Source organism: Struthio camelus, chromosome 1 (assembly GCF_040807025.1).
Source record: "Struthio camelus isolate bStrCam1 chromosome 1, bStrCam1.hap1, whole genome shotgun sequence".
Lineage (NCBI taxonomy): Eukaryota > Metazoa > Chordata > Aves > Struthioniformes > Struthionidae > Struthio > Struthio camelus.
Window position 1 is genome coordinate 127,724,120 of NC_090942.1, and position 23,581 is coordinate 127,747,700.

At 36.4% G+C, this 23,581-nt stretch overlaps 1 protein-coding gene across 12 annotated transcripts in view; it reads left to right on the plus strand.

Moving 5' to 3' along the window:
- CASK (calcium/calmodulin dependent serine protein kinase) overlaps positions 1 to 23,581 on the plus strand; it is a 242,401-nt gene that overhangs the window by 180,539 nt on the left and 38,281 nt on the right. For all 12 annotated transcript variants that reach the window (XM_068916232.1, XM_068916242.1, XM_068916252.1 and 9 more), the window contains 6 exons: positions 9,446 to 9,523; positions 10,847 to 10,927; positions 14,482 to 14,670; positions 15,273 to 15,351; positions 20,196 to 20,281; positions 23,114 to 23,182. In XM_068916232.1, coding sequence (XP_068772333.1) covers positions 9,446 to 9,523; positions 10,847 to 10,927; positions 14,482 to 14,670; positions 15,273 to 15,351; positions 20,196 to 20,281; positions 23,114 to 23,182 — 582 coding nt within the window. The remainder of the gene's footprint in view (positions 1 to 9,445; positions 9,524 to 10,846; positions 10,928 to 14,481; positions 14,671 to 15,272; positions 15,352 to 20,195; positions 20,282 to 23,113; positions 23,183 to 23,581) is intronic.

Below are 23,581 nucleotides of genomic sequence, written 5' to 3' on the forward strand. Positions count from 1 at the left end.
TCCTCTAAAAAAAGTAAAAGAATATGTGCCTTTCAATTCCATCACATAAGCAATCATGAATAAAGTAAAGTTACAGGATTCTTCTTGCTAATAGAAGAATTTTTCTTACATTGAAGAGAATTTGTATTGTATGAATGTAAATATGTAGAAAGAAATTAAGTATTTCTAGTTACCATAGCAGCTCTCAGTTCTGTGCCATGACACATGCAGAAGCAAACATTTGTCTATTCAGACAGAATTTGCGTAGTGCTTCAAACTACCTTGTGCTATGAGTACTAGGTTGGGAAAGCTTTGTTTTAGTTAATAAACTGCTTCCTAAAGCCTTATACTGAAGTAGTTTTGTTGGCTGTTTAATAGCACAGCATTTCACTATATGGGGAACTTGAATATACATGTTAATCATACTCCCATACTGTGATACCTGTATCGCAGAAAAAAAAGTTCAGAACTGTGGAGGGCTGTAACCTGTAGAGTCTTAAATATGGTTTGGACTTCCATACAGGATGAGACAGTAATGTGCACTGTAGACTTATGCTGGGAAATGAATGTTAGCTCTCTTACGCTAAAAGCTAATAGTCAACTTCAGGCAGTCCTTAACAGTGAGAAGCAGAGGGTTTAAAAGAACAAACTGCCTTTAAACACAAGTTAGATAAAGCCCCAGCTGACTGTGATCTTCATTGTCTAGTGTGTTTGCCAATAGGATTTGTTACCTTCAGAGAAGCATTTCCATGAGGGTGTAGGACCACAAGGAAACAGGCAGGCATTGAAGGTTCAAACGTTTTGCGTGGAGAAAGAGATGGTGAAACTGAAGTAGGAGAGAAAGGAATGAAGAAGGGATTTATCAATTATCTAGTTGGCTCTTAAAATCTAGAGCTTCTCTGATTTTATTGCTGGTGAATATTGCTTCATGCAGTAGGTTGCAGGTTTCTTTCAGCTTTTGGCCCATGAAGCTTTTGGGGTCAATGGAGTGTCACTGCAAGGATCTGTGAAAGGAAACAAAGAGCAACAAGCCTACTTGTTAGTAAATGTTGCTGTATGTGGGCAACACCTCCACTGGAGTTTTAGGTGGTACAAAACCTGAAAATGATGAAAGCCATTCTTCCAGTGTCACCGAGTTGCGTATTGTTGTACTATTCAGAGAGCCAAAGTCACATATATAAAGGTATAAATTTTTAATAATTTTTTCTAGATATTTCAATTGGGAGATTTAACATTTCAGATTGGCAGCCAATTATATGTCTGTTTGAACTATAACTAAATCCTTGCTGATGTGTATTTGTGTTGATAGATCATGTTTGTTTTCACTCTAGCTTTTCAGTAGCTCTTGTTTTGAGTATAAAAAAGTTTCTCCTTTGCATCAGAGAAACTCCCAGATTCTGGACAGATAAAACAGTTTTACTATTTTACTGCATCATCTGACTTTGATTGCAATCAAGATCAGACCAGACAATGAGGCTAAATTTGTGCTGCTTGTGAAGGATCTAAATTTTTGACTGTGACATTAAGTGGAGATTGTGTTCAGACAGTATTCTGACTCCTGTTACAGGAAACAGTTAAGAAGGAATTTGTGCACATCTGAAAAACTAGTCAGAAGAGAAAGTTTGTTTTGTCTCGCCTGCCTGACTGTGGATTAGGCTTTTGCGTAGTCTGCTTTTAAATATCAGAAGAGACGTGTTCCCTTTATACAGGCAGAAGGCAAAAAGTCTCGACTCCTACGAAGAAAGCTGCTCAACTGATAGTGAGACTACTTGACTTGTTGTGGGTACTCTCTTCACAACGTTTGTGGTGTAGCATACACAATTTAAAATAACACTTGTCTTTTTAAGGAGCAGTACTATTCTGTTAATTCGCTGTAATGTTAGTTTATGTTTACTTGCTGTATTAAGTTTTGTTAAGGCATTCGGTGCAATTGTTAAGCTTTTTAAGAGAAAGCTCTTAATTTTCTGTGTAGCAAATGCAGAAAACTGGTGTTGAGGAGTGAGACTGAGATGCAAACTATGCAAAAGCCTGGAAATTTCAAAGGTTACAACTGCTGTGGCATTTTACAACAATTACATTGTTCACTCTTTGTTTCATAGTGTACAGTATGCTTTATAAAAGAAAAATGCATTCTTAACATTTAACAAGTGAGAAAGAGTGAAGAGGAAAAGTACAACTTGACTGAGTTATTTTGTTTCTTTTCTATCATGTACATTGCTATAGCGGATTGAGAACTAATGCTAAACTTAGGTTTTTTTCATTGAATGTTCTATGATTTTTGATATCAGAAAAATTAGAAGAAATGGAGTGAAGGAAGTGAGATGATCAGCTGGAGCTAGAAAGCAGAAGTGTAAATGGGTTCAGAAAACAATCAAAGTTTCACAAAAGTAAAGTTTATCCAGAGCTTTAAACAGAAATTACATTATATGTTCAGAATGTGGAGATTTGGGGTTGTATTTCTAAGAATTCTATGTTAATCTCAGTTGGGACTTTCAGGATTTGTAGTATGAGCACGGATGTTCTTTTATCCTGTGCCCTAGTCCCTAAAAGAAAGGGAGGCTTTGTAGATTCAAGATGCTTTATGCTTTCCATTCTTTATATTCAGCAGTGTGTGTTTGTGTCCAGTCATTCATATTTATGCATATATAACTTTAATATCTTTTCAATATAATGTTAATACAGTCTTAACACAGTCTATTATTATTTCACTCTTACTACTGCTGAGAATTGCAGTTATGGATCAGGCTGTCTGTATACTAGACACTACATCTAGAACAGAAATACGATGCCAGTCTGTAGTACATAGTTAAAAGTCCATTGGGGAAAGACAGAAAAGTTTGGCAGTTGATGGAGAAGTGGGATTTCTCCAAGTTAGAACTGATGGGAAATAATAGGGGCTGAGCAAAGATTATGTTAAATTTAATATTAAAATGAAGATACCTCTTTTTTAAGTTTCAGAGCTATGCAATAAAAGAGAAATTGACTGTTCAGCAAAAATTGTTTAAATGACTTAAAATTTTAAGAATGCCATGTCCCATAAGTCTTGAACACAAACAATCACTTTACATTATACTTTCAAAAATAAGCTAATGTCCCAAATTGTTCATGATATATGTAGGTTAAGTTTTATAATTATTATAAATTTTTAATTGTTATAGTTATGCTTTTTACTGAGTGAAATTGTTGGAGGTTGGGCTGTTGGGGGAAGGGGCAGGGATTAGTTGCTGTTAGTTCAAAATAAAGTGCTCCAGCAAAAGAAAGCCCATCAACAGGGCACGTATGGATTTTGCCCTGTTGTAAGTAACCCCTTTGGTATGGCTCCTGAAGGACCTAGGTTTGCACACCTACTAAAAGACAATACATTGGAAAAATGCTTTGCATGTGGACAAAGCCTATTAGCTACCTGCACATAGTAATGTGCTCTGTACCACAGGAGTATATAAAAAGCCTGGATGTAATTGGCATTAATGTTTACTTTAATCTATGATGTGTACAAACAAGTTCCATTCAAAGTTTTCATGCCCATTTTGTAAAATGTACATGTAAAGATATTTTGAATTTTTTTTCCTTATATTCAAGGAAACAAAAGTTCTTGTCGATGTTTATACATGAAACAACACTATTAATGCAAATGCTTTCAGGGATGGACTGTTAGGCTGTAAATTCCAGGTGTGTATACATGAGCTTAGAAGCGTCTGCTTCTGCTGTAGCGTAGCCATTGCTTAAGTGTAAAACTATTTCAACAATAATGCAAACAGTCTTTCTTAGAAGATTGTAAGGAAGGCAGGACTGCTTCACCAGTTCCTGTTGTGTTAATGCATAGTACAAGCTTTACTCTCCCTTGTCAGTTCCTGGTTTGCTCTGGCTGAAAGGTTCTTACCATCATGTATAACCAGTAAAGACTAATTATGGATCGAGTTAATGTGTTTTTTCAAATAGACTTAATCACATACTGCTAAAAAATTCTATCCAGACTTAACAGACTAGTGGCTAAAATTAGGAACCAGAGATGCAAAATAATATCCTTGATTTCTTCTTTTTGGTTATATGAGTATGTACTAAGTGAAAGACGCTTCAGAACCAGACTTTCTTTTATTAATGACCCAAAAAACTGTGTGAAAGTATTGTTGAAACAGTGTATTTACAAAATTAAGCACGTAAAGCAAGTACTAAAAAATATTAATGCAGTCTGTGTTTCTGGGTTTACTTAAAAATTGCATTGATTAAAAGCTGCAGTAATTAAATGGAAAAGATTTGCTGGTATTCTTGGGTGCATCAAATACAAAGTTCAAGTGTATTTACATTATGCCATATAGTCCTGACTACTGAAGTTATCATTATCGTCCCATGTGAGGTAATAGCAGTAGAATAGACCAGAAAGAAAAAAAACCCACAAAATCAACTTTTACTGTCCTTTTGATTCCAGTAATGATTTCAGTAGTAAGAAGGAACTGTAGCTGTTTTTTCTTTACTGAAATCTGTCAAATATGAGCTATGAGGACATTGGTAGAATTCATAACATCCACAATAAGGTATTTCATTTTGCCACCTCCAGTCATGGAATAGAAAGAGAGAGGCTCTTATACAGGGACTGTTCAAAGCAGGAGGTAATTTAAATGTTTCAAATTACCCTCTGGAGAGGCTTATCTCTTTTCTCTGACCATAGAGGAAGCCAAGCAGCTTGATTGTCTAAACGTGTGAACTCTCGTCCCCTTCGTTTGAAGTTGAGTATGATTTATTTCTCAAATTTGTATACTCCACCTTGACAACACCCAGTTGTCCAACCTTTGTGTATGTAGAACAGATTTTGTACCAATAGATGACGGTAGGGCCATCAGAAGAAATGAAGTGAATACCATTCTGTAACAGGTTAATTCCTAAACAAAATAACGTCCTTTTGTAGTTTTGGACTTCACATGTTTCTGAAGATACATATCCTGCTTGTATGTTCTTATTTTTGCTGTGACTATATTAACAGTTAATGTAAAAATATTACTTCTGATACTGTCTTGTATATATCATTATTTTAATTTCTCTTAAGGATGCTTTATATAAGGACAAATGAACCTGGACAAGATGAGTGGTTCATGGTGTATTATGTGAATTTAGAGATTTGAAAATAGTCTTGTCGTTTTACTGTCTTCAATGTGTAGTAATTGCATTTGTCCTGTACATTGTATTTTGTGCCACTACACTCCAAAGTAATTCATTCTGATAACGCATTATACCTTAGAGAAATTCTGTGGCCTAGGGAGAAGATTGTTTCCAAATGAGATCTGAAAATAGATATTGAGACAGTTTCGTAACCGTACTGATAATTGTCTCCACTAGGAAATTTTTCTGTTGCTAACACCAAATTTCAGTGATAAGTACATTTGATTTGTTGTTAAAAATAGATTAAATGCAGTTTTAGGCCAAGACAGCGTTCATCACCATTTGAAGGAACGACAGTTAAAACCTAAGTGTTGTGGCCTATCTATTTAAAAGGAGGAAGAAAAAAAAAGATAATGAAAGCTGCAGTCAGTTCCCGATTTAAAAGTAATTTGGAACAGAGTTGGAAATGACTAGCTGATCATCCGTGGGTAGGTTGGTTGGTTCGTTGGTTTGTTTTAACTTTTACAGAAATTGATGGTCTACATTTTTTTTTTCCGTATCATTTTGGCTTTCTGATGTGGAAAGCTTATTTGACCATGATGGCTTCACATACAAAAACAGTTCTTTTGGTATTGTCATTGACTTCTTTGAGGATGGTTCTTGAAACACCAGTTTCCATAGATAGCTTTTTTCAATAAATTAAAAAAAAAAAGTGACTTGCACTGAAATTTTAAAGCTTGATATGTTATTCATGGAATATGTGGCTAGGAGAAGCAATTGTAGTGATGTAATCTTATCCCATAGGAAGCTAGAAGTTCAATGAATTTGAATTAGAGTATGCTATTGCAAAAATGTCTACTTCTGACTTCAAAAATTCCGAAGTGAGAAAATCAATCCCACCCTCAGTTACCTGCAATGTTGAAATTTGTGCTTTAGTTCTGCTCTGAATTTGTCCCAAATACTTCCTTTCAATGGATCGTGTTGTAGTTTTGTCATTTAAACTAAATACCCCATATTATCAAACCTCTGTCTTCATTAAGCCTTTTATAATATCCAAGGGGAGGGAAATCTATTTGGAAAGCTTCTCTCAGCTCTCCCTGTTTTTTAGCATCCTTCCTGTACATTGAATGCTAGGACAGAACAGTGATCTGTTGTGGTCCCACCATAAACAACATATAACATAAGCTTCTTACTTCTTCATTGATATTGTCATTATATTATGGCCTTTGGCCATAGTGTCGCACTGCTAGAAACTCATATTCAGTTGAGTTTGTGTTCTGATTGTCTGAAATCCCCTCTTCCCCCGCCAAGATAGTTTCTCCTGTGTAGGTATTACTTATGTTCTTTGTTCTTAGGCCTATGATCTTTCATTTGACCAGAAAATACATCTTTCTTTTCTTTGCATGCAGAGGTTAAAATGATGGTAACTTAGTTAAAGAAAAAGTAAAGAGATACATATTTTTCTTTCTTGAATAGGTATTGCTTCATGATATGTCCCTGGTTTTAACTAGTAATTTACCACTTTAAAATTCATTTAAGTTTGAGAGGTTCAAGTTTCTGTTCAGGTTTGGTTGTTTCTTGTTTTTTAGAGTTAAGGCTGGACAGAATGTTAGAGAAAAACACTGGTTTTATACTCCTGGTAAGAATGTAATGCAGTGTGGACTATTTGCTTCCACCAGTGTTTCTGTTAGATATGTGGCACGTTGCAGTCCTTCCACTGCAATGGGCTTTGCAGGTAGAATACGAAAGGAGATTCTCTACAAGAGATCTGTTGGTGCTGACAAAGCTCCCCAAAATATACACTTTCCCTAGGTCACGCTGTGTTCTTTCTCCAGAAATAACGGATGAATCCCAGGGTTTAGGTAACATATAGGCCTTGGGCCGTAATGAAAATATGAAGGTTTTTCTTGTAAGTACCATCGGAGTCTCTCTCTAAAGAGGTTAGTGCCTTGGAAGCAAATCTCAGTAAACAGCTGTCTTAGAAGATCAAATTTAAATGTATACCTCAGCATGAGGGTGCTACAGAAAAATAAATGTAATCTTGTTCAGTTTGAACTTTCTGTTGAGTTTCTTTTTCCCCCTCTCTCTAAATGTCCTTACAGGCGCTTCCCTTCCTACTTTCCTTGTTGCCTCCTTCCTTTTCTCAGGAGATAACTGATCCTCTGCCGTGTCAGTAGAAAAAGATCTGTTTTTGTAATCTGCCAGTTGGTTTGGATCAGCATAACAAAGGCACTTTGGTGAAATACTTAGCTTTTAAACAGTTATGAGAGGTAGATAATAAATTGTATATTCATCTTAACATTAATCAAATTCCAGAAAAATTAAACAGGATGCATGTGTGACTGTTTTAGAAAAATACACTCAATAGTAATATTCATGTTGTGTATCATGCATTTCCCATAGCGTTCTTCTACACAAGGCTTGATGCTGTTTCTCAAGTGGCATATAAATATGAAGCCTAATAATCTGGGGTTGCTGGGGTTTTGGGGGGTTTTGTTTGCTTATTTAAGAAAAGATAAAAACAAATAATTGCATATGCACCTAAATTATCTGTTGAACTATAAGCTAGCAGAAAGCTTTGATTTCAAGAACTTTTAACACCAGTCAAGGCTGTTGCTGGACTCAGCAGTTTAAGCGGCATTGTTTTGGCAGGAGAAAGTAAAGTTGTTGGATGTGGAGGAAACTGATTTAGCTTGACTTTTCTACTTTTCTTTCCCCAAGAGACTGCTATAGCTGTTTCATGGGCAATGTTTTTGGAAATGACGTTGTTTCCTCTTTTAGTACTTGTTTGAGCATAGACTTGAAACGTTCAACGTCTGCATTAGACTGTTAAGGAACACAGTAAAAATGATGATGAGATAGGGTTGTGTTTCTTGTAACTTATATCTCTTCTACAAGAGATTGTAAAATTTATATCTCTTCTTTGTGTGACAAAGAGAAGACGACACTCCTGTAGCTTGAGGGATTCCTTTTTTCAGACGCCTGAGGTCGGTCCTATTCCAAACAGTGGAGATGGTGGTTTCGCAAAGGAGAGCTCCTGAAAGAGAGAACGAGAACTCTGAGCAACTGAAACTTGCTGTTTCTTACCAACTCATCCTTTACAGTGCTATGATTTGGTACTGAATAGATGTATCTGGGATTTTTCTTAGCACTTGCTGTTTGTTATCTGAACGTATTCTATTAAAACTATTACTGTTAGATTCCCTTGTGTATTTTGAATGTTTGTTACATATGTTATTTTCTGTATTTGAGTACTTTCCTTTGAAGATATATGTAGAATTCTGAACATTTTTCAGTTAGGCTCATGGAATAATTTAGGTTAGAAGGGGCCTGGGAGGTCATCTGGTCCAATCCCCTGCCCAAAGCAGGACTAATTTCAGTGTTGGATCAGGTTTCTTCAGGCCTTGTCCAGTTGAATATCTGCAGGAGATTCCATAGCTTCCCTGGGCAACTTGTTCCAGTGTCTGACCACCCTCACTGCATTAAATGTTTCTCTGATACCCTAAAAATAGTTGTTTATTTTGGCTAGCTTACATTTTAGAGAACCCTAACATAAATAGAAAGCAATTACAGGCAAATCATCATTATATTGTTTCAATTGTAAGCCAAAGGTTTTAATTGGAAATTAGTACTTATTACAATGTTTATGTGTTTTTAAGTAAACATTTATTTCTTTAAAACATGTGCATTCTGTTAGCTTTGTGTGAGTGAGAGCCTGTAACATCAGTTTCTAATTTGAAATTGAGAGCTTTATGATTTCATATTTATATAAACTGGCATTCTTCTAACCAATGAAAATCCTAGTAAAACAAGGGTAATCTTTACGTGAGCCTTGTTTCTCAGGTAGAATTGTTTTACTCTTCTCCAAAGACTTAGGCTTTTGTAGCTTTTTGTTTTCAAGAGCATTTCAATCAGGTAATACATTTTCCCATGTTCTGAGCTCTGTTTAAATTAGTGTTTGGGATGATTGATTTATTGAGAAAAGTGGTATATGCAGAATAAGTTGAATATATAGCAGAACGTATGATTTAGAGAATTTATTCAAGATTCATTGCATTGCTTCCAGTTTATGGTTTCTGTAAGTTGGTTGAAAATGCCTGGGAAGTTTGCAGAATTCCTTAACCTCTCACACTTTCCCAGGTCATTGTATAAATTCCGAATGCAGGGTACTGTTCAAATCAGGAAATGTTATAAAAAAAAAAAAAAAAAAAAAGCAAAACACTAAGCTACTAGCTTTTCTGTACCAAACGTCTGTGGGACTTGCAGTTTACCAGTTCACCTTACTCACAGTAATGTAGGCAGACTTTTGTTGGGGCTTATCATAACTGTACAAAGCACGTGTTTTCAACAGTTTACTTTCTTGTTATTTCAGCTTTATGACAAAATTAACACAAAATCTTCACCGCAAATCAGGAATCCTCCAAGTGATGCTGTACAGAGAGCCAAAGAGGTAATGGCTTTAAGATATATTTCTGCCTTTGAAAGTTTTATTGTGGAACGTTTTCATCATCGTTTAAAATGCAGATATGTGTTCTGGCTCATATCTTAATTAATCTCTGGAATTACTTCTAACATTGCTTACTTAAGTTACATAGCACATTGCATAAACTTGCAAAGTTCCATTATGTCTATGAGGATTATATGTATTAATCAGTTTCATCATTTAGCCTTTGACACAATAATAGCAGTATTAAAAGGAATACTCCTGTTGGCCAAATGCAGTATCTTTTATGCTCAATATAATCCCCTGCAGCAAAAGTGTGATGTTTGTATGACTTCTTCCAAATATGTATGTATCTTTTTTCTAGGTATCAACCTTTTAAATTTGAAAAAACGGGAGTATCAATAATAGTATCAATAATAGAGATACAATAAAGATTGGCTATAATGATCAAAGATAAATACACCAGAGAATTTCTTAATTCTTATACCTGACAAACGCAAGAGAAGTAATAAATAAATAGTTGTATTATATAGCAACCATAAATATTGTACGGTTGTTGAGGGTGATGTCATAGGAAAAACTTGTTCACAGTGCTAATAAAACAGAATGAACAAGAAGACTTTAAAAGTGTATAATAACTGAAGTCACACTGATAGAAGCCACAAAGTTCTATGCTGCAAAATTTCCTAGCTGTAAATCCTGAGAGGTGCTTCCAAAAGCAAAATGCTCTGCTACCATTGTCCAAATAGTTGCATGTTGAAAATACAGGTGAACTTATCATGCTGCAAGCAAATGAGTTGAAACATACTTATTCCCTCCTTCTTCCCCAAATGGTAAGCTGAAATATGGCCCAGATTTGTAAGATCTGGAATTTGGAGGTGGTGCAGCAGATGGACCATCTAATATTTTAATTTGCAGAGAGGATATTTTATGTATATTTTTAATTTTCCTTTTAAATTGATTGTTTTAGTAAGTTTGAGACTGTGTGTGTAAGCAGCAGTTGGTGGGGGTGATGTGTGTCACCTGCAGTTAGTGCTTCACTTCTGTCTCCATGATACTTACCTGCTAGAGGAATGTTATTGATTGAAGAAAGAGCAACTGCTTCCTTCAAATTTCTTTCATCTCACAGAAAAAAAATTGAGATATTTATTCTCTTGGACTCTGTGGAGGGACATTCTCCTAAGCCCTTTTCTGTCATAAGCCTTTTTTTGGTATCATCATGAGGAGGTATTTTGACCAACGAGTGAGGGTTTCCATTTGTTTGTTTAATAGCTCTATTTTAAAAGAAAATTACTGACTTGACAGACTTTTTTCCTGCTTGTTTTGCAGGTATTAGAAGAAATTTCATGTTACCCAGAGAACAATGATGCAAAGGAGCTAAAGCGTATTTTAACACAACCTCATTTCATGGTAAGCAAACGCTACTCTTGTTTTTAAATATGTTCATCATTATTTAACAAAAAAAAACCTTAAATTCAGTAAGTTATCCCTAAAATCTGCAAGTGATGAAACTTCATACAAATACAATATGCCTGTTCATAAATATTTCTAATCTACTGACTGGCAAAACAGCTACAATTACTGTGGGACCAATATGTTTGCAAGCAATTGCATTGCATGCAGCTATTACAAGGATGAGCAGCAACTGGAACGCTTATTCAAAGCGGCCAGTGCTCATCTGGTAGAACAGTGCTTCAGATGTTTTATTTTCCTTCCTTTTGTTTCAAAAAGAAATCATTATAGAGAACAGCATGAAAAATCTGACAGTCATGCTGATAAAAGGAGTAACATATTATTCATTGAACTCTCTTCAGTATTTTCAATAACCTTTTATAACGGCAATGCAGTAGTCCTTTTTTTTTTTTCCCCTCCCATACCAAACATTAATCAGTTGTTTCTTAAGTAGAATTGTCTCGCTAGTTAGGCAACTAAAACTTCAATGGGCCAGCCCAAAGGCCTCTAGTTGAGCGCTTCAGTTTGGAGTAATACAAATTATGCTTGTATTTTCATGGTCTTTTGTGGAGAGCTGGGAGGGATGTGAAAAGAGGAAGGAAGCCTTCTGGATCTCCATAGACAGAGCTAGGATTCTCTTTTCTTTTTTCCCAAGGCCTTATTAGGATAAAGATATGTAAATTTGTTCTGAAATACATGCTTATTTAACACTAGATTGCAATAAATCAGTAGCATGCACTGTCTAGTGAGTTTGTATTACATATCAACTACTGTTTCACAGACCTGATTTCTGGGCAGTAAGTTGGGGTGTAACCACTTAATAACCTAATTCAAATCACTGAAGTGCACAATCTTTTCAAAGTAGTTGAAGGATTTATTTTGTTAATGCTGTGGATTAAGTTCACAAGCTTCAGAAATAAAACATTGTTTTCTTAAATCTGATATACACTATTGTCAGTTTAAAATAATGTATTGTGACTCTCCCTAACCCAAGGATTATATGCAGTGGGCTTTGTGGAATTTGCTCACCTGAAAGCTGAATTACTATCTTATAAAAAGCCTGAAGGATAACCTAATTTCCAAGAAAGAGCGAGCTGAAACCACCCTCATGTTCAGGTATAAGATGAAATCTGGATAGCTGCATGTCCCAGTATGTTCTTTTGATGACCAGAGTAGCTTTGGGTGCATCTGTTTTCCTGTTTGGAGTGCCAAATTAGTTGACTCTCCTGATTATCCCCTTGCAGCACGTTGGCTGGTATCACGTACAGGTCTCAAAGCATGCACACTAGACTCCTTTCAGATAAAATTAAACTTGAAGATGTACTTCAGAAGCTCATCCAATGTAATCCAGCTGCTAACAGACATTCAGTCCACAGGACAAGATGGAAGCTGTTAGAAGTAAAAACACCTGAAACACATACCGTGCGAACGTCAGGTCTTCAGCACCCCAGCTGTTTATCCTGCTGATCCACTCCTAATTCATTGAACTAATTGCTAATGTAAACATATGAATTTTTTTCCTCTGTTCTCTGCAACACCCTGATATGCCACTGCCTGCAAGTGATACCTGTCCTGAATCTGTAGCAGATGTGGTTCAACATTTAACAGAGATATATGCTTGAAATAGAAAATAAAACAGGGTACAATGTACTCAGCCATGTTCTAGGAATGATTAAAAAAAAAAAAAGAAAACAGAAACAGTGCTAACTGGTACTCAGCTTCTTTTTTGGAATCTGACAAGTTTATTTTATTTATCTTTTTTGCATAAGTACCACACAGAATTGCAAAAAACATTATACCTTATGGAGAAAGACCATTTTTTAAGTATAAATTATTTTCAAAGTAGGCATCAGGTAAAATCATTGTGGCATATCAAAATTTAGTATCCTAAGCAACAAAAAAAGTGAATCTGAAATCATCTTTTATAGGTATCTCCATTTCCAACTGATATCCTCATAATTTAAAACCGGCTTTCAGAATTGTCTTGCTAAAGTTCCATAAAAAGTATTTTTGATGAGGAATAAAATGTTTTGATAAGTTTATGAAGTTATCCTTTATAACATGGTACACTTTAGAAGTGCTATCGTGGGAACACATTTAGGATTTTATAGAAGCCATGAAAATCCCCTTACTGCCTTGCATTCCACTTCAGAAATACATTTTGTAGGGATGTTTTTGTATCACCCGTTTCAGTTTAAGTCTCACTTAAGCATTTTAATTGAAGAGTAAGCAGTTGCAAAGTCAGATTTCTCTGCCAAAACAAATCCTAGGTAGTCAGTCTCAAGCCTTGCAAGACTGGGTTTTGCAAGTTAAAGGGTTATGAGCATTCGATGTATAGTTAAATGAAAATTAACAACACAATTAGCATGGATTGACCAAACCGATATGGTGACTGATATTTGGCGTTATATATGGTAATAACTAGGTTTGATTTTTCAATCCTGAACTGAGAAGCCCTTCTCTGTTTGGTGATGAGTTAACAGAGGTGTAGTACTAGCACATTCATGTGTAAATCCTGTTTATTTTTTGACAGAAGCAACCTAGCCATAATATCTTCATTAGTAAGAGTTCAGTGCAAATGTGAAATGGAGATAATCTATAGGGTTCTTAACAATCCGCTGGGGAAAAATGGGATGTCATATCACAGAAAAGCCTGGTGGTCTTTGAATACTGCTTTGCAAACGTTTACGCTTCGGCCAACTTTTATCTCATAATAATGCGTTACATTTTAGCAGTTTATATATAGACTTAGTGTCTTTGCCCTAGCTTAGAATGCTTACACAGTCACTCGGTGTATTTATCAAAGATATTTAAATACATTTAATCAGTTGTGCCATTCATTACAGCAGGAAAGAGAGTAAATATAATGAAGTAGTATTTGAGCAGTTTATTGTTTTAGACTATATTTTTTATCAGGTGTTTGGAACTCAGTGCGATTATGCTGGGTCTGTGCTCTGAGAGGATGGGGGAATATGGAAGTAGTTATGTTAGTAAACAATAAAAAACAGTATTTCATTCTTTCAGTCAGTACTGACCCACAGTCTGTCTTTATTATAATGAACTACCATGGGATCTGAATAAATGTTCATTTTAAAGGATGTTCATTATAGAATAGTTTGCCCTAAATATTAGCTTCCTAATTTCTATGCCTAGGCATGTAAATAGAGATAGCCTAATTCTGAGCTTAACAGTTCCCATTAAGTTCAATAAACCTTGCAAGAGTTGAGAATGTAAGGGAGAGGGGGAGCAGTGTCATTCTCACTGTGGTATCTACATTAGAAAGTTAGGTTTACTCGTGCAGATTCCAAAGGCTGGGCATGTGTGTATGCATTTGGAGTCTGCTGAAGCTTACCTTAGATTCCATTAAGAGAAAAGTTCCTATGTAGAAAATGAGGCAGTGGTATCTTGGGTTTGCTCTAATTTCTGGAGAAATCCAAAAACATTTATAAGGAATGAACAGGGGCAACTGATATCGTGGAAGTCTCATGTTTTGTTACTGTGATTTCCTCTAGGCCTTACTTCAAACTCACGATGTAGTGGCACATGAAGTTTACAGTGATGAAGCGCTGAGAGTTACACCTCCTCCCACCTCTCCATACTTAAACGGAGATTCTCCAGAGAGCGCCAACGGCGACATGGATATGGAGAACGTAACACGAGTTCGACTGGTACAGTTTCAGAAGAACACAGATGAACCAATGGTATGGAGGGAACTTCAGTATTTTTCTTGACTCTGTACTGTTAAAGACTAGTGGTACAGTGATTTCAAAGCAAGCTTCTTCACTTTGAAGTAGAGCTGCCAATATAGTTGGAATAGTTCAGCAGCTAGCGTGTATACTTATTCTCCTATGAATATCCCCCTGTGAAGGAAGATAACTTAAAATGCTATGCGTGTATCCATACTACAGGCTGCACCACTATAAATGATTTTGTTTAAAAACAGCTTTGCAGTAGTTATACTAGATCAAGCTTTAGAGCATAAAACTGTGCTGGACTGTTTGCACTTGAGCACAAAATTACATTTTTAACAAACCAGAATCTTGTATGCTTCTGTATTAAATTATTGCATCTTCATCTGACAAATGACATCTGTTTTCATTGCAAGGTAAACCATCTGTAAAATAAAAAAAAAAAAATTATCCTGCCCCTACTTAAGTGGCATAAATAAGCAAATGTTTTTATGTTAAAATTTGTACCTTATCTTCAGACTTTCGGGAAAAGTGATCATTCTTAGCCACTCAAGAATTATACAGTTGAATGTTTTAATGTTTTATCTTAAGAATATAACAATTTCTTTCTCAAGGGAATCACTTTGAAAATGAATGAGCTGAACCATTGCATCGTGGCAAGAATTATGCACGGAGGAATGATTCACAGGCAAGGTAATCATGTGTCGTAAGTAGTTTTGTTTTCAAATAGGATTATTTAGATCATTTTGTACAAAACATGTAGCGAAACATATTACTCATTTTGATTGCTACTATTCTGTAGTAGTGGACCTCTCTATCTATTAGTCCTGTGAACTACCTTCAGTGGTCTGTCAGTGTTTTCAGATGAGGGCCCATGTTTCAGTTAGGCCTTAATTAGGGGAGCAAGATTATAGCTGATCAAGAGAATGAAGTGCTAATTTTTTTAAGCTGTACTTATATAATACTCTTTATTAAAAAAAAAATCTTCAGAATAGTTGCAGTACTTTTCCTTGCAAAATGAAAGAGCTTTGTTCAGGAAAAAATTTAGGCTTCTCCATGTCTTTTCACAGACTCTCTGAGGATCTCTGTACATTCAGCGTTGGGGCTTGTAAAAACGATTTGGGATGCAAATATTTCTTAGGCATACAACTTGAATCTTTATTTCCGTTTTCACTACTATAGCAAACCCTGCAGACATGCATCTTTTCTCATCTCCATTCTACTCCTTTTCCCATTTTCTATGTCTAGATCAGATGTCAGAAATAACTAATGGCTCGACTTTGTCCTACTTTAAACAGATACAAGCTTCCCTGGTAGATTGTTAGCTGCAAGTTTGGATCACACCTTTAAAAGATTTACTTTAGTTTTTCCATTTTGTGAACCTTTTCTTTTGATAAACACAAAAATTGTCATAAATTGTCAGACCAAAGTTCCTTGTAGCCTACTGTTCTATTTCAAAATAAGTTAGGAACAGATAATTTGGAAAACAAAACATGAAACAAATGTAGTGATGGCTTTCCCTGATATGTTCACTTGGATTCCTTGACATGGCCAAATTTTTCAAAAAGTATAAAAGATACTTTTCATAAAAGCAAAGATGAGAATTTATATAGCTTTGTATATTCCTTGAAAGGATCCTCTGAACTGAAATTTAATTGCATTCTAAAAGTGATTTTTAAAAGGAGATTGTCCTGTAAGATTTGCAGAAAGGTTTTTTCTGACTATACTTAGGTAATGGTGATCCTCTGTAAAGTATTGTTTCAAGTGACTGTTCCATTACATGGTAATAAAAGCCTTTCAAAACCTGTTAAAGAATTCCAGCTATGCCCATTAGAACTCTATTTTCTTTTTAATTTTACAGCACCTTTTATTTCTGAAAATTCCATGGGAAATTTAACCTGTTCTGTGTGCTTCGTCTAATTAAGGTAGCTCTTCTGCACATAGATTTAGCTGGGAAACAAACCACACTTCAGTTTTTCTGTAGTAGTGTTGTCTTTTTTTTTTTTTTGAGTATTTTTAATTATTTTTTTTAAGCGCTCTACTGATGCCTGTTACTTCACTGCTTCATTCAAAATGCCTGTATTTGGAATATTTTTACTGAACAGAACAGCCCAAATATAAGCTGACAGTGATCTTGAGCACAACATATCTTTTGAATCCTTTTGACAGGGTCTGTGGCTTTTCTTGTTTTGTTTTGTTTTCAAAATGTTATTGTTTCTGCTTTGTTGTCTTTTTGTATGGCAGACTGCCAGGCAGTAATGGCAGTGACTTAATAGTAGGTCTACTGGGAGCATTACAGGAACTGTGTAATTTCGCTTAGCACTATTAAGTTCAAACTGCGCAATTCCACATCACAAAATACAGTAGCTACTGTGGCGTCTGCCTCTCATCTATATGCCAGCTGCATCTGGTCCTGCTGATTCGAATGATCCTTACTGAAAAGATGAACTTGAAGTAGGAAGATAGAATTGTAAAGATGTTGTCTGCTTTCACCTTCTGGAGGATTCAGCTCCATGAATATGAAATACCACTTTTAGTTGTTAAAATTTGTCGGTTCATTGACTTGTCTGCTTTTTTAGGGTAACTATATGAACAATCTCTTAGATCTTAGGCTTAAGTACATCTTGTTTTTCACTTTTGCGTCTGTGCTTTAACTTAGCTCAAGCGTCCATTCGTTTATTATCGGTATAATCTGTTTAGACTTCTTAGCTTGTAAATGTACTTTCAGGGATCTGCTGCATATAGCCTGAGCTCTTAGCAGGTCTCACTGTCAAAACCCACAGGTTTTTTCCCTTTTGACTGACTGGTTTTGGGGTGTGCATGCCAAAAGGTGAATTCACTTTAAGATTTGTTTAAGAAGAGGTCCCAACATAGCATTTTTTGAAAATAAATTTCCCAAAGAAAAGAGAGGACTCACTGGCTGCGTATTTTACCCAATGGGAAAAATGGCAATTGCACGTTGTGTATGCTACTTTTTGAAGTGACTTAATGTCAATCTCACCAAAATAGTGTTACGCTGTGATTTTAAGACACTGCTAGCCTTGGGTAAGATTTATTCAGCTCTAACAAAAATGCATGTGACAACTTGGTGAAAGTATGATGGTACATTCACAGCCTTATGCTCTCCAAGCTACAGGATTTTCCTTTGGCTACAAAGCATGTTTCTGAGTAGAGACTCTGAGAATTTGTTCATCCTTCTCCCTAATAGGGTGGGAGCTCTCATAACTCTGTATAGAGCAAGAGTGCATGCTTGCTAAAAATGTCTTCACTGTGGCGTGCAAAGACAAAGAAGGAAATTGTTTACTCCAGAAATCCATCTATCCTTTATTATTACATGAATAAATCATGAATAGCTTATAGTCAAAGTTCTGAATAAACACAACTCGGCCAATAGAAAGGGAACCAAAATTAGATGGTTAAGCATATCTGTAACAGCTCATGGGAGCAACTAATGGGAAGATTCATTATTTAGAGGTGTCAGGAATACTCTTTTCCAACAAGAATATATATAAAGAAAAAAAAGATTCTGCAAATAATAAAAGCCTCTTCCCTCAGTTTGGAAATTGCTTCCTGTATTTTACCAACCCATCCACCCCTTACCACAAAATGACCCTCTACTGTTAAATGGCCATTCTCTGTTCCCAACTTTTATGAATACTGCTACATTCCAGTCACGTACAGAACAAAGTTCACTTCTGCCAGGGTAAAAGAAGAAAGAAATGGGAAATGTTCCAGAATAAGGGATTTTATTTAAGTGCACTGTTGAAATGATTTGATGCAAAGCTATTACCCAGCCTGATTCTCATTCTAATATTTAACCTCATCAGATTTATGTTTTGAATAATGCCAAAGAATCTTTATAGTATTGCAGGTCATGTGCTCTTTGTGATTCAGCATTATTGTTCCATAACAATTATGCTCCCTTCAAATACAATTTACATTTGGCATGATAAAATAAAAACAGGGCCACATTTCTTTTAGAATATTTTTTGAGAATTGGGTATTGAATGGTTTCCTGAGAAAGTCTGCCGAAACTAAATTTTCAAAACGTTTTATTAAAGATTGGGTCATTAACGTTCTCGATGTGAGCTAGATTAATTTGAAATTCAAATGCAGGACTGTTGCATTAACTTTCAGTAAACTATTAATTGCAATAAATTTTCCACTGAAGAGTAGGATTGTGATGAGTCTTTTTTTTTTTTTTATCGCTATCAACCAATTAAGTTCTGTAGAATTGCTTAGAGCATTTAATCTGACTGAAGGACTTAATCCTGACTGTGCTGAAAGTTTTTGTAAACTTTGGGCTTTCTTCTGCAGCACTGCCAAGTGAGGTTTGCACAGCAACAGGGTAATTTGGGACTGTTCTTCTTTGTTCAGGCTCTGCTTGTGTTTATCAAGCAAAGCTTGAATTTCATATGTTTGTCAAGCTGAATGTTTTATTAGTGTGGGTGTTTTTTGGAAAAGTGACTATTTTAATCCAGAAAAACACTTAAGAATTTTTTTTTAACTTTCAGAATTCTAGTTGGTTTGCTTTTTTCAGGTGGTGTTCCACAGATATGCTTTGCTTTGGGAAAAGTTTGCAAACTGTTTGTTTTCCAAGTAAAATTAACTGTATCAAGTAGAGTATTTAGAAAAGGATACTTGCATAAATTATTTAGGTCATACAACAAAAGGTAATATACATGAAGTTAATGTTGTATCTATGTGAAATGATGATCTTGTCACATTATTTCATTGTAGAGGAAAAATATCTGGAAAAATAAGTCATGGAGGTTTTTTGAAGAACTGCTAGAAATTTAGATGGGCTTGAACTACTCAAATCTAAAATTATGGTCAAAAAAGAGCCTCCTAGGTAGCTCCCAGTCTGGAGGATATGTAGCTTGTTGGTGCATCCTTGTCAATCTTTTGTAGTGTCTTAGAAGTCCTGTCGTTCTAACGCGGGGCATGCCATTCCCATTCCAGCTTCAGCAGATCAAGTTATGGTTTTCCTGAAATACGTAGAGATTTGTTTCATGGTCCGAGGTTGTAGGCAGTCACACCAGGCATCTACATTCAAGTTGAAGTTAAGCGTGCATACAGGAAATGCGCTTCAGTATCACAAAAACGAAGAAATACAACAGCTAACAGATAAAGTCTAGAGTGTGGCCAGGGACCAAACTACATTAAATAATCATTTGATAAAATACTTGTCTCTAACATTTGAGTTTGATGGTTTCAAATAGATATCTCTGAATGTTTCCAGTTGATTCACTGCAGGTGGCTTTCTGTTCAACATGTAGGTTTTTGGAGTGTCTTGGTAAGAGGATTGATGGTTTTTCCCTGTACAGTGTGTGGTGCCAGGGCATTTTATGCTGGGTTATTGACTTCACTCGGAAAGACAGATTCCTCATGCATAGCTACCATTGTCCTTTCCTGAGTTTAGCCCAAACTCTTGCCTCAATGTTGTTTTGTATTTATGAATTTGTATGAATATTAGTATTGTCTTACAATTTTATCATAACTGTATGGGGTGATCCTCTATTTTGTTAATTCTGCAGGTACACTACATGTAGGGGATGAAATCCGAGAAATAAATGGGATCAGTGTGGCAAATCAAACTGTAGAACAACTACAGAAAATGCTTGTAAGTGCCTGAAAGCTTGCTGATGTTCTTTATAAAGCGTCTTCTTTTCACAAAACTTTTCATTGAACTGTGGCTTCTCCTTTTTCTTCCATTCTTGATAGCCTGCGTAGGCCTGTAACCCAAAATCTTCCTGTTACAGCATTCAGGGAGCAGACCCTATCTTCCCCCCCCACCTTTTTTTTTTTGCGTGTTACAGGGTCTAATGTCTTATTTGCGCCTTCTAAACTCTTTTGCACATTGTACAAGAAGGCACCTCCAGATACTGTTTTATTTATTCCCTTTAGTCCCAGGGAGAAAATCATAGTCACCGAATCATTCCCAACAGATATATGTCTAACCAGCTCTTTTAAAAAAAAAAAAATAGAGTGGTGGAAGTTCCCCACACTCTGGGCAATCGACTTCAGTGTATAACTGTCCTACGTTTTAGACATTTTTTTATAAGGTCTACATCTCCTTTGTTGCAATGCAGTAATTTCTTGTCTTGTCTCTAGTGAACATGACAGAAAAAATATGCCTACTACTTATTCCAAGTTAGTCTGTGAAGATTATGTCCTGCTTCTTCAAATCTTCAGTCTAAACCGGTTGTCATCACTGAGTATACTGAGCGAGAAAAGAAACTTTGCCTAGTGGTATAATTGCTATACAAATCCAAAGACAATGAAAGTAACCTCAGGAGGTCTCCAGTCCAATCCCCTGCTCAGTGCAGGGTCAACAGTGAATTCAGCCCAGGTTGCTCAGAACTTTGGCCACTCAAACCTTGAAAATCTCCAAGGACAGAGATTTGGCAGGACAGGTGCGTCTTTGAGCAGCCTGTTCCAATACTTGGTTATCATTGTAGGGGAAAAACAAGTTTTGCTTGTGTCCAGCTGAAACCTCCCCTATTTCAATTTATAACTATTGTAGTTCATTCTCCCACCATACACCTCAGTGTCTGAGTCTGGCTCCATCTTCTGGATAACCTCTTCTTAGGTACTGGATGAGTACTATGAGGTCCTCCCTAAGCTTTCCCATCTTCAGGCTGAGCAAGCCAGTTTCCCTCAGCCTCTCCTCATACATCAAGTGCTCCAGACCTCTGACCATCTTGGTAGCCCTCTGTTAAACTCACTGAGGTTTATCAACACACTTGTATTGGGGAGCCCAATATGGTGGTTTAATGTATGCCAAGAAAGGGGGGAAAATCACTTCCCTCAATCTACTGGCTGCACTCCTACTGATACAGCCCAGTATGCCTTTAGCTTTGATGCCTGCCGTGGTGCGCTGTTGGTTCCTATGTCGCTTACTGTCCATCAGGCCACCCTCCTCCTTTTCTGCAGAGCTTCTACCCAGCCAATGAGTCCGCAGTCAGTATCACAGCAAGTGGTTCTTCCTTGCCAGGTGCAGGACTTCGCATTTGGCCTTGTTGAATTTCAAGAGATTCCTGCTGGTCCATTCCTCCAGCCTGCCTAGTTATCTCTGAACAGCAGTCCTGCCCTAAAGCAGTGTGTGTGATAAATTATAAATTTGCTTCTGTCTTTCACACTACCTATTTTTAAATGATTTTTTAAAAAAAGAGAAAGAAGCAGACACTGAAGTGGGATTGAACAGTAGGATGCACTTCTATTTGTAGCCAGAAAATTGAATTCCTAAGCCATAAATTGTGTCATATGAGCTGGGACAGGATTCTCACATGTGCATATGGCCCCGTTATACCAAATTCCTTTCTCAGTCCATGTTGGGAACATTTAGAGTGAGAAATAAGTCCTCGTCTACATAAATCCTGAATCCACAAGGTCAGGGCTCACCAGACATCTCCTGTCAACTGACTTTTGGCTTCCTGACTTGACTTAACTGCATTATTGTATTCAGTACGTCCTATCATGCCATACACTGAAGTAGTGTCAAGTTGCAAAGATGATTGTACGTGGTTATTGATGTTACAAAGATTTCAAACTCAGTCTGGTTCTTTGCAGAAAAACTCCATCTTGGGCCTTGCTAATAGTCAGTTTTATATTCCATAACATTTTTTTTTTCTGTGTACGACCCTAATCCTGGGATCTTGGATGGTATTGCTATTCCTTTTGTTATATCTAAAACCAGGTGGACAAGCTTAAGTGAGTCCAGGCAAATCATATTTTGTTGGCTCACAGTAAGCCAGACAGAGAAGAAGGGAAAAGGCACTAAGGACTCGCTTGAAGTGGTCTGCTTGCCCTTCTGTCCAAATCAAATCCTGCAGCTGTCAGCTGTGTGATGGCATTTATGTGCTACTTGACATTTAGGAAAATATGGCTACGCAAATATGTTACCATAATCCACAGGTAATCTGCAGTTACTACTTCTTATGAATATTCTTTACTATAGTAAATGCAAAATAGCAGATCCCATCTTCTGTCCTGATGAAAGGCGATCTTGTTTCTACCCTTAGTGGAGTGACATGCAGCTCTTTCAGAAAGTCTGAATATTGTTTTAAAAGGGAAGAAAACGTCACTTTTGCAGTAGAGACAGCGTAGATCACAAGAATATAGCTACAAAGAAAAGGTTGACATGGAAGAAACCTGCACACCTGTGCATTTCTTACCTGAAAATACAGTTATATTTTCTAGACATTTAAAAACCAGTCAGGCAAACAAACTGATAACGTGTGTTTGGCTTTTAGATTATTAAGAGACTATCTAAATGTTTGTTTCTAAGTGAAATGACAAATTTGTCATAGTATTTTAGATTTCCTAAGTATTTACTTAGGAGAACGTACTGCTGCTCTTAAAGTAGCTGTGATGGTTTCCTTTCAAACATTAGTGATCTGGGGATTTTGTCTTCAGTGTCCTAGTCATTAAAGAAGTGCTTCTCTTTTTGCAGAGGGAAATGCGAGGGAGTATCACCTTCAAGATTGTGCCAAGTTATCGCACACAATCTTCATCCTGTGAGGTAATGAATTTAATGAGCCATCCTATTTCTTCCTCAGTCCCGTAACTAACTGCCTGCTGATGGCTGAATGTTACTGCTTTCTGGGAAATTGTTTCTGCCTGTCCTGTTAGATCACGCACACCAATTTTACAACAAAGATAACGGAACATGAGTAGGTTCCACCTACCTACTCAGCCCTGCCTTCATATTCATCTCATCAGCACCTTAGCTAACTCTTTACAGCCTATTTTAAAAAAAAAGGAGGAGGAGGGAATCCTCTAAAGTTCCTTCAACTCATATGTTTAGGAAGCCCCTTTGAAAAGCACAGTTTAAAATGCATTCTCCAGGAAGTCTGTTAGAGTTCCTAAGCTGAGGAACATTCCTCCTCCTTTAAGCATATAACATTATTTTATTGCTTTG